Genomic DNA, 11,281 nt, shown 5'->3' with positions numbered 1-11,281 from the left:
ACGAACACCTTGCCAAAGCATACGTCAGATTTGATAAAAAACTTTTTTTTTACCACGATCGATGCACAATTAGTCATCTCAATTGACAAGGATTATTTACATTGTGTACCATTATTTTATATTTATTTACATTTTAATTTACTTTTTTTCAGTTTTAATTTGACTGCCATCTACCCATATTGAATAAGGCCCTGTTTCAGTTTAATGGGGATTTGGAGCCATGTTTGTTTAGTTTAGTAAATTCTATTTATTTAGACCAAAATCACAAATTTGCCTCAAAGGGGTTTAAGTGTAGTTATCCATCTATAATTGCAGATATGACTAAAGTCACAAAAGTTTATTTTTGCCAGTGCAGCTGCAGAATAAAGGTCCATGTTGCAGATTAAAGAACAACAGTGCACAGTTAACCAAGACCTTGACTCCTCAAAGAGCTGTTTTGCAGCCTAGTGTGTGCGTGTGAGTGTGTGTGTGTGTGTTGGGGGGGGGCTCTGTACTGGCATGTGACGATGGAGGAGGAGGAGGAGGAGGAGAGGGGGGAGTGGAGCGGAGCAGAGCAAAGCAAAGCAAAGCAAAGCAAAGCTAGGAGCCACAAGGAAAGACTCGGGGAGGGATTATCAGTTAACTACGCTTATCTCCATGTGATATACTCGCGAACAAAAGTGTCCGAACTGCTTTTCTTTTCTCTCTGGACTCACTCTGTCAGCTCGGTTTCTTGCACGAAGGCCTGAAGCAGTATAAGTTCATGTTAGCTATAGTCTGACGTTAGCTCCTGCTGCTAGCTGCTGCTGCTGGGGACTTCAAACAACTTGTCAACAGCCGATCGATCGATCCTCTGGACGGGACTCCGGACTGTTTTTGCTGCTTCTTTAGGGCTTTAGCCTGCTGGCAGTTTCTCCTAACGTAAAAATCTTCTCAACCAGCAGCACTATTGGGAGAGGTAAGCTAACTTGGCAAGCCAGCTAACGTTATTTAAAGGCACACACGGGAATGTGGGTCAGCCACGCTAACAGCTAGTAGTAGTAGTAGTAGTGTTTAGAGGGTAACCCCTGATTTGTGAAACTCCCGCGAGATTTGTTCGCGCTGTTTCAACACTGCACGTAGCACAAAAAATAAATTATTTTTTACATCGAAATAACGCGGTGGTTAAAGTCTAGGTAGGTTTAGTGACGGAAAACACGTGGTTAGGGTTAGAAATACATCGTGATTTTTGTTACAATGATCACTCGCGCGAGACCGTACGCTGGTCTACGGTTCCCATCTAGACACCACCGTTAGTAGTAGTACTCAGTCAACATTCAAGGTTAGTTGCTAACTAGCTAAGTTAGCTAGCCGCGCCGACTCTTTTCGGCGGCTAAAGCTACTAATTTAGACTTAGTATTTTTAAAACATTTTTGTTTACTTTGAGTAAAAAGGTAGCCGTGTCTATAACTTAGCCGTCCTTTCATGTTTTAAATGCTTACATATCCAGTTACAGTCCTGTCAGTGAGTCATACAATTCACAGTAATGTTAGCAGATATTTCCGAGAACCAGTGTGACAGGTTGACTGCTAAATCAGACAAGTCTTAACAGCGATAGTTAATATGGGTGTTTTTTCTTAAAACTAAAGGAAAACAAAGTTTAGACTTTGTCCCACTTTTGGGTCACTAATGTAATGGCAATATACACTCTGTTAATATTAGTAAATCTCCACCGACTAGCCGCTGTGGATGTTTGTCACGGCACAGCTAGCTACATACATGGACGGATTAATCCACTAGGGGGCTGCGGGGCAAATATGTAACCCCCCACCCCTAAAGCCCTCTCCCCTACCGCCTCCACCAGCGATCAACACTGCTGCTCAGTGTGTGTACATAGTCAGTGCATGCACCCTGTCCCCTTAAAGCACCCACCAAGTACACTGTGTGCACCCTAGCATGGAACTGAGGCAAACAATAATACAGATGTCTCCCAGCCCCAGTAGAGACAAAGTTTACTTTTTAAGATAGTGGAGAACAGACTGAAATGTTGGACTCATTAGTGTCAGACCAAGAGCTGTTGTTGGCTGAGGAATCATGAGTTGTGGGCCCTGTGTGTTTAGATTTTAGCCTCATACACACATACTCTGATAGGAAGTTAGTTAATAGTTATGAGCGATGTTTACAATAAGATATTTTACCATACTGTGGTAGCTGTTCCTTTTAAGCCACTGGCAACCCAAATCCGCAATAGCCTTCAAACTATTAGATACAGTTTTGTGTACGTAATACTAAGCATCTAAATAGTATTAGGCTAGAAATTTGTTTCAGTCCAAATTCAAAATGTTGTCATTTAAGCAGAGATGTTTTGATACCTGATCTTTGCATATCAGCTGATACCAAATACAGATGCAATGCCAGTGTGTTAAAAAAACAAACAAAGAAAACACTATATTTTATCAGTTGTACACTACTTACCCTGTACGGATGATTAATATTATTGTTGTATAGCCTGGCTTAGGTTAAAGCCTTCATAAAACATGAACAAATACATACAGAAAATGAAGGGCATAGTACATGATGCCACAGGATAGTGTCAGAGCCTTTTTCCCATGCTGTTAATGGTATTTGAACAGTTAATGTACACTTTTCTGATATTGGGTTTGAATTTGGTATGATTGCATCCTTACATTTATTATGAAAATTATGCAATTAATTCCTTAAACTAATGAAATAAATAACCATGACATCAGTTGTCCAATACTTCTCTGCTCCCGCTTAATCTGGGGATTAATGGGGAACTGAAGTGTCCATTGAGAAAAATGTAATTTTACCTCGCAGACCACAGAAGTTTCTGGTCCACCCCTGCCTCGATCGGATCTGAACTAACGTGTTAAAACACAAAAGTCCAAGAGTAACACTAACTAACAGATCCTGGCAGCGTTAGACCAGCAGCTTCCATGTTCTGTGAGGTAAAATTACTGATTTTATCAAAGATGTCTGGTGGGTTGGATGAGAGCATAGATAGTGGCTTCATTTGCCTATTGGAAAGAGCTGTCTATAAGCAAAGTAAAGTAAAAAATATTTTAAATTTAGCGCACACTTAAACAGATATTAATGTTTTTTCTAGTTCTGCCTTTTTTAGGAGGCTAAAATACATTTTGCTGCTGACCCTGTGGACAGCAGTATGCTGGTTAACTTTGGTGTGGGTATTTCTGAGGGAGATGTCAAATCAAAACATGATGCCCACACAGTCTTGGGAAATGGTTTAAATAGGAAAATGCACTGTTTTTTTTTTTAAAAAAAACTAGGTTTTCTAATAGTTATGAACATTTATTTTCACTCAGATTTTTGTGAATGTTTATTGAGAGAGTACACTTGATATTATGTATGTATTTTTACTATTCAGAGCCAAATTTCCAGAGGCTTTAACATCTCTGGGTGTATTGTCCAGCATTGATGTGATGTAGGAAACCGTGGCTGTAACCGTTAGTTGCCATCCACACAGAGTGTAGCTAATACAGTGACCTGTAGAAAAGTTATTTATTTGCATTAACCCTGTTAACAAGTCAGGTACAAGTGTGTTTAGCAAACGTGAATCGCCACATGAGTCTTCACTGGGATGCAAATCTCAGCCAACCCATCACCCAGACATTACAACAGGCACAACAACCCTGTCCCAACCTTTTAAGCATCCATGTTTTTTCCACATATGACTTAAAAGATCATGAAAACACTGAACATCTCAACTCCGGAAATGGAACCATCCGACAAACGTGAATGTAGCATTAGGCCAGTGTTTCTTGAACGAGGGTACTCTGGAGGACTCACATTTTAAAATGTGAATAAAAAAATATCAGTCATGCATCATTACTAAAATATTTACACTAGACCCAAAAACCTAAATGAACTGACACTGATGGTGCAGTGCTGTATTGTACCTCTTTGGAAAGGCTTTTCTTTTTCACCAAAAATGTTTTGTGCTGGTCAGTGTGTGCCTGAAAAAATATTTCAAAGTGGTAGATTATTGAAAGAAGTTTGAGAACCTCTGAATCAGTCCATTGAGGGCATGTTGCTAATCAGTGAGTGAGCTGCATGACTGCTCTACGGCTATAAAATATTATTATATAGCATTTCATGCTTATCACCCACCCCTTTTAGTAAGGTGCTACAAGTCTGTCTTGAGGCGAAACTGCAGCATCCTGGGCTCTTAATGGTCTGGGGCCCCTGCTTGTCTGTTCCGCTTGCCTCGCAGGTAATCCAGGCATGCCTACACAGTGTGTGTATATCATGTCATAAGCCTATTACTATCAAGGACATTCCCTGGCTGCTCAAACACAACCAGTAGTAGTAGAGTGACTCAATATAAGAACACCTAAATAAACACACAGTTAAAGAGTAGTAAATGTCCTCATTTCACTTATAACTGATAATACTAAGACCTACAGGTAAACAGCCACACCGTGTATGAATTTTACCAACCTCACATGAAAAACAGGGATGCATTTTGGCTCTGCACAGTGTTATGACAAGCTTTATGCTCAGTTTGGCCCGGACTGGTCACTGGAATTGTTGGATTGTTAACCATTCACATGCTGGATCTAATGGCAAAGTAGATGATATGTGGATGTTTAGTAGTTAATAGTGATTTGGTGGTCTTGCTCTGTGTGTTACTTGCTGATTTAATATTGGTCATTTAAAACAAAATATTTTATTCTTCACTAGTGGTGCTATGATGGCAACGTGACAGGAGGGAAGCCGCTGAGTCAGCTTCAACAGGAACCATGGAACGGTTTCAGCAAACTGCTACAGAGCACCACGACAGGGTGAACGGCTATTGCGAGCCCAAATCCCCCCAGGACACGGCCGATGTCAGGTGGACAGAGGGAGAGTCAGGAGGTTCAGACAGCTGTGGGGGGACAAGTGTGTCGGAGCTGACAGACCTGCAGGAGTTAAAGGCCAGGGAAAGCGAGGATGAGGAGGACAGGCAGGAGAAGGAGGTAGTTCATGTCTCTAAAGGCCTCAGAGGGGACCAGACGAAAAATGAGAGTCTGGATCAGGACATGAACAGCAAGCAAAACAGCAGTGCAGCAGCCAGCTACACAGGTAAGACTTTTTATTTTCTGGGAAGTGAAGCATGGCATATTAAGATGACGAATAGCTCTTGAGCCTTAATATTCATGCTTTTTTTTTTAATGCAGACCTATCGCATACCTCCTCGCCCTCGCTATCAGAACAGCTGCGTCTTGGCAGAGAAGACAGCACAGGGTCTGGGATCAGTGTGGAGTGTAAGGTCTGCGGGGACAAGGCCTCTGGTTTCCACTATGGCGTGCATGCTTGTGAGGGTTGCAAGGTAGTACAGTGTGTGTAAATAAAATTACAAAGATAGATAACGATCCTTTTGTGCTGCCTCATATAAGTTGCTGAACCAGTTGTGTTGTGTCTCACTTAGGGCTTTTTCCGACGAACCGTACGGATGAAACTGGAATATGATCGCTGCGAGCGTTCCTGCAAGATTCAGAAGAAGAATCGTAACAAGTGCCAATATTGTCGCTTCCAAAAGTGCCTGTCTTTGGGAATGTCCCATGATGGTGAGAGGGAAAATATCTTCGAAGAAAAACTCCATAAATTAGACCATTGTATTAAAAATAATTAAAGGGATAGTTTGGATTATTTGAAGTGGAGTTGTAAGAGGTACTTCCTGTCGATGGTCTGAAGCAGCAGGAGTAGTAGTTTAGGAAGCAAAACAATGTACTGCTGTGGAGGGGGGTCAACAACACAACATATTTTAGCCATGGAAAAAAAACAACATCAGTTTATTTATTTATTTTGCCATCGGACAGTTTTTTTAGAATGGGAAACTACTGTTATTTAAGCCAAATATCAACCCCTCTAAATTTATCAGAGTCCATAAATCAGTAATTTCACCTTTCAGAACATGCAACATGCAAGTGTGTGTTCCTGCAGACAAGGCTGTCTGATGGCAAAGTAAAGCAGTGAAAATTAAGACAATATAGTGGAAGCACTGCTGGGTCTTTTTGTTGGTTACAATGCAGGTGCTCTTAGGATACTTAAGGTATTTTGCACTTGTTCTTCAGGTGAAGTGCTCATTGCATGGGTCAAACAGTCTAGGTAAAAAATCAAAAAGGCAAGGCTCCTTAAAGCAGTGAAAAGTTTGTTTAACCTCCTATGCTGGCCCTCCTGCTGCTTCTCCAAACTATTACTATATTACTGAGTTGGATTTTGCTTAGAAGAATTCTTTAAAATCTGAAGTGAGTAACAAACCTGCTCATATATTTCAGTTCCTTCCTTGATTACCTTTGACACCTTTAAACACTTTTTTTTTGTCTGTTTGTGTGTGCGTGTATATGTGTGCGTGCGCTCAGCGATCCGATATGGGCGTATGCCTGAGGCAGAGAGGAAGAAGTTGGTGGCAGGTCTGCTTGCAGAGGAACTGAACCTCAGTAAACCAGGCTGCTCAGACCTGAAGACCTTGGCCAAACAAGTTAACACAGCCTACCTGAAGAACCTCAGTATGACCAAGAAGAGGGCCCGCAGCATCCTGACGGGCAAAACCAGCAGCACCTCGGTAGATATATATAGGAATATGTGTAACTTCAAGTTATACTTGAGCATGACAGGGTCACAGGATTATACTGTTACATCTGTTGTCAGGGAACTGTGCCTCTGTGACCCCTGACTGTTGGTTGCTTGAAATGTTACCTTGTTTAGAAATGAAAGCATAATTTATTGTTCATTCATTGTTAGTCTAACTTATTCTAAGCCTTGTCTAAAAATATGTCAGAGAACTACAAAGTACCTGTTTCTATATTAATATAATTCATTGGTTGTTCTTGATTGTTTTTTCTTTCTTTTTTTTTTTAACCTTCTTTTAGCCATTTGTGATCTACGATGTGGACACGCTCTGGAAGGCAGAAAGCGGTTTGGTATGGAGCCAGTTAGCCCCAGGTGCGCCCCTGACCAAGGAGATTGGGGTCCATGTTTTCTACCGCTGCCAGTGCACCACAGTAGAGACTGTACGAGAGCTCACTGAGTTTGCCAAGTGCATTCCAGGGTTTGTGGATCTCTTCCTTAACGACCAGGTGAGTTGCTGTCTGCTGTACAGTAAGATGATTTGTATGTGGCTGTTCTAGCTTAGGTACTACTGAACACTTGTCTCTGTGCTCTCTGCAGGTGACTTTGCTGAAGTATGGCGTGCACGAGGCTATTTTTGCCATGCTGCCCTCTCTCATGAACAAAGACGGGCTGTTGGTGGCCAATGGTAAAGGCTTTGTGACCAGGGAGTTCCTGCGCAGCTTAAGAAAGCCCTTCAGTGAGATCATGGAGCCCAAGTTTGAGTTTGCTGTCAAGTTTAATGCTCTGGAGCTGGATGACAGCGACCTGGCCCTCTTTGTTGCTGCCATTATTCTCTGTGGAGGTGAGACCGAGAGGTTTTATAGTGAAGTATATAATGTCATATTTGTTTGTTGTTATTTCCAGGGTATCTGCAGGACTTGAAAAGCATTTTAGGGTATCAAAAAGTCTTAAAGACCCCTTCACTCAAACAATTATGTTTATGTCCCCCACCCCATGAATATACTGACTTTAATCTGTGGAAAGTTTATCACTAGCAAGGTGTTTAAACATTCATCTATTTAGAGGGGAATTCTGTGCACTTCCCCTAAATATAAGATTCAAACATTCGCTGGGCCAGTTAGATTTGGTATGTGACAAGAGAACGCCCATTCCGGTAATGCAGGCAAACAAACCTGAAACCAGCACAGAGCGGACTTGTCACTACAGAGAGTTAGATTAGCTTTGTCAGCCACTGCCAGTTACAAATTAACGAACAACATAAACAAATCAAAGAGTCCAACTGCACACACTATTCTAAATATGCCTGCTACTCCCCAATTCTTATGGGCAACAGACTCCTCATCTGAGTCTGAATCTGACTGACGCTCAAGCATGTATAGCTGTTTCTTGATGTGCGCTGCTCTTTCACCAGTCATCCTCACACAAGCAACAATGGTGGTTTTGACTGTGGATTGTCTGTGCACGTGGCTGTTATATCCTTCAATCAGACCTGTAGCAAACATTTGCTGCTATTTGTACTGCTACTGCTTGGAAGCTTTTACAGGGAAACCCAAACTGATATAATGAGACAAATGTCAATTTTAAAGTCAAAGACATCAGCTTTAATGAAAAGCACCCTGATCAGAGAGGCCTCTTTTTCCAGTTGTTTTGTAAAGGCAGGAAATGTTTTGCGTACTGCTAATGTGCCCTGGGTGCCTCGCATTTTGGACACTTGGACTTACATGTGTTTTTACAGGAGCACCCTGAACACCTTGAATTGAAAAACCTTCAAAACAGCGGAAAAGCACTTGATGTCATCTGTTTTTTTTTTCATATTGAGAGACAGGCCTTTTGTGGTGGTGACAAAGTTTACAAATGCATAGAAATATTAATCGTGGATGTTGCTGGATACCTGCCACTTAATGGTTTTCCCAACCGAGTTATCAGGATTTTAACAGAAAACAGCTGCCTGTTTTGTGTTAAGTAATGTTAGCTCACTTTCAACATCTACCTGGGCAAGCTACCTGTAATCTCTCCTCTTCCTGAGGGTTTCACAGAGATCTGTGTCCAAATGTTTAGGTAGCTAGTTAACTAGGAACTTAATTAATTCTAGCTAACCAAAATATAAAGGTACAGATCTGAGTTTATCTTACTGCAAAATCATGATGAGACTAAGGACAGCCTAGCAACAATAAAAAAGCCCACCACACACTTTCAACAAAAAACAAACAAACAATGCAGCTTGTTTTTTGCACTCTGCAAGATGTGCTCTGTGTAATTGGGGCCATAATCATCAATTTGTTAATCAATACACTGTGTGCTGCTTATGCAAGGTCACATTAATTCAATTAATTATATTAACAGAAATTAAGACTATTATATACTGCTGGTAAGTAACAATAAATAATAAAACATTTTGAGGCCATATTTTTCCGACTGGTTCTCAATCGTACATTGATACCCTGGTATGTATAATTGTGAAACAGGTATTAAACTGTTTACTATTTTGCATTAAGAGGTAAAACCCCAGCGACACTTGTAGAACTTATTTTCAGACCAACAGGTTTCATCAGGACCATGGAAGCCACAAGCAGAAACGGGTTGGTCTTGGAATAAAGTTCTATATACTATAAGTGTTGCTAGAGTTTTACCTCATGAGCCCTTTTTCCATTTTCCATGAAACTTGTGCAGTAGTTAAAGCTGCACCAGCAACCCTGCTTCTACTCTGTCTCTGTTTGTTATTAAAAAGGTCTTTAATCTTAAATTTGACTTGGTGAACCCTGCAGACACCCTGTATGATTGCTCAGTATAAATTGTCTCATCATAAGGTGGTGCCTTCTTGTTCTCCCAGATCGTCCTGGGCTAATGAACGTGAAGCAGGTGGAGCAGAGTCAGGACAGCATCCTCCAGGCCCTGGACCTCCATCTACAAGCAAACCACTCTGACTCAGTCTACCTCTTCCCCAAACTGCTGCAGAAGATGGCCGACCTCCGTCAGCTGGTTACCGAGAACGTTCACCTTGTCCAAAAGATCAAAAAGACTGAGTCGGAGACCTCACTTCACCCTCTGCTACAGGAGATCTACAAAGACATGTATTAACATTCTCCAGCACAAACTGCTTTTAGCAATACTGTTACAGACTGAATTTACATTTATAATAATACACTGCATTCAGTACAAGCACTGTTCCACGTACAGGCATGGATTCTAACGTGCAGATGAGGCAGAGTCACGTGGTAGGGCTAACACAATCAGCAAAGTCTTCTCAATGTCAGCATTACTCTCAGCACAGTAGTGTGTGCGTGTGTGCGTGAGAGAGAGATGTGTGAGTGAGTGTGTATGTGAGAGATGAGCATCTGGAATCATTTGCTGCAAGTCGTAGTTTCCCACAACGGTCACTTAACAGAGAGAATGATATGTTTTCTCACCAAGGCTGCTCCAATTACATTCTAATAGCAAAGCTGACCCAGAGCAGCGTCTAGAGAGAGCTTCTCTTCATGTGTGAAGGGAGAGCATTTCATGTTCTTACACCAATGGCAGAGTTGAAACAGAAAAGAGCAGTCAGTTTGTACCAGAGCCCAACTGATACTGGATCTTTGGGGACGATACTGATATTAAAGAGTAAAACAATTCTGATATTGATACACCATCTGATATTCTATCCACAGAATATAATATATAGAGAATATAGTCTATACACGAACACACATTCTTTGAAATGATCCCTTGAATGTAGTCAGGGGCAGAATAGGCATAATATTGAGGCAGTATAACAAAAAACTTTATTGTTCACAATCACATCAGGGCACTGAAACAGTAAACTTTCACCTTTCACCTCAAACTTTAACACACACACACACACACACACACACACACACACACACACACACACACACACACACACACACACATATATATATATATATATATATATATATATATATATATATATACACATATACACACATATATATATATCAGGGTTCAACTGTAATGTCAAAGAGCCACTTGCACCAAGTCAATTTTTACATGCCCCCACATGCAGTTATCAAACAACAGCAAACAACAAAGACTAATGTTAATTGTTATTTTTAATATAGGGCTGCAAGATCTATAAAATTGTTATTTTCAGTGTGTTGTGTCCAAGGCGATGTCTTTAAATATTTTGTTATGCCAGTCTAAGAGATATTCAATTTAGTAAAATAATCAAAGAAAAGTGGGAAGTCTCCATATTTGAGTGACTGAAAACAGCCTTTTCTGCCATTTTGCATGAAAAGTTACTTCAGTTACTATCAAAATAGTTTAAGTTTAGATAAGTTAGTTATTTTTTGCTACTTGCCAGATTTACTAGTGCAGTGTGGCATTTTACTTGCCATGTGCAAGTGGGCAGTCCTTATTGTTGAGCCCTGTATACATTTTAGCTTGAAATGGGAGGGAAAAAAATTATATATACATAAAATACTGCCTACAAAGCTAAAAGTTAAAAACAATCTGCGTTATGTTCTGTTAAAAAAGAATATCAGACAACATATGTGCCGATACTGATAAGGCTGTGACAGGCCAATATCGGTCGGGCTCTAATTTGTACTGTGCAGAAGTTTCTTATGTTGCCAGTGTCTTTGGTAGAGTGACTGTTCTCAGACTTTTAACAGAGCTGAAGATGCACAAATTGTTTTTTGTTTACATCCTCATCATCATCATCCTCATCATCAATGACTGCTACTTTGCCATTTGGTTCATAGAACACAAA

General features: G+C 40.7%; 1 protein-coding gene across 1 annotated transcript; it reads left to right on the top strand.

Moving 5' to 3' along the window:
- Window positions 1-538: 538 nt before the first annotated feature.
- Window positions 539-10,167, top strand: ppardb (peroxisome proliferator-activated receptor delta b). Its single transcript, XM_084721233.1, has 8 exons — window positions 539-937; window positions 4,681-5,061; window positions 5,157-5,308; window positions 5,408-5,546; window positions 6,342-6,544; window positions 6,852-7,058; window positions 7,150-7,393; window positions 9,383-10,167. The coding sequence occupies exons 2-8, from the start codon at window positions 4,740-4,742 to the stop codon at window positions 9,628-9,630; spliced, it is 1,515 nt and encodes a 504-aa protein (XP_084577359.1). The 5' UTR covers window positions 539-937; window positions 4,681-4,739; the 3' UTR covers window positions 9,631-10,167.
- Window positions 10,168-11,281: the final 1,114 nt, after the last annotated feature.

Source organism: Lutjanus erythropterus, chromosome 6, assembly GCF_056507025.1.
Source record: "Lutjanus erythropterus isolate fLutEry1 chromosome 6, fLutEry1.hap2, whole genome shotgun sequence".
Lineage (NCBI taxonomy): Eukaryota > Metazoa > Chordata > Actinopteri > Lutjaniformes > Lutjanidae > Lutjanus > Lutjanus erythropterus.
This window is presented reverse-complemented; position numbering and strand designations above follow the sequence as displayed.

Bases quoted from the DNA above. Each gene is read 5' to 3' on its own strand.
- ppardb (XM_084721233.1), top strand. From the start codon at position 4,740: ATGGAACGGTTTCAGCAAACTGCTACAGAGCACCACGACAGGGTGAAC. The intron at 5,062-5,156 runs GTAAGACTTTTT...TTTTTAATGCAG, and splicing joins TGCAGCAGCCAGCTACACAG to ACCTATCGCATACCTCCTCG. The intron at 6,545-6,851 runs GTAGATATATAT...ACCTTCTTTTAG, and splicing joins GCAAAACCAGCAGCACCTCG to CCATTTGTGATCTACGATGT.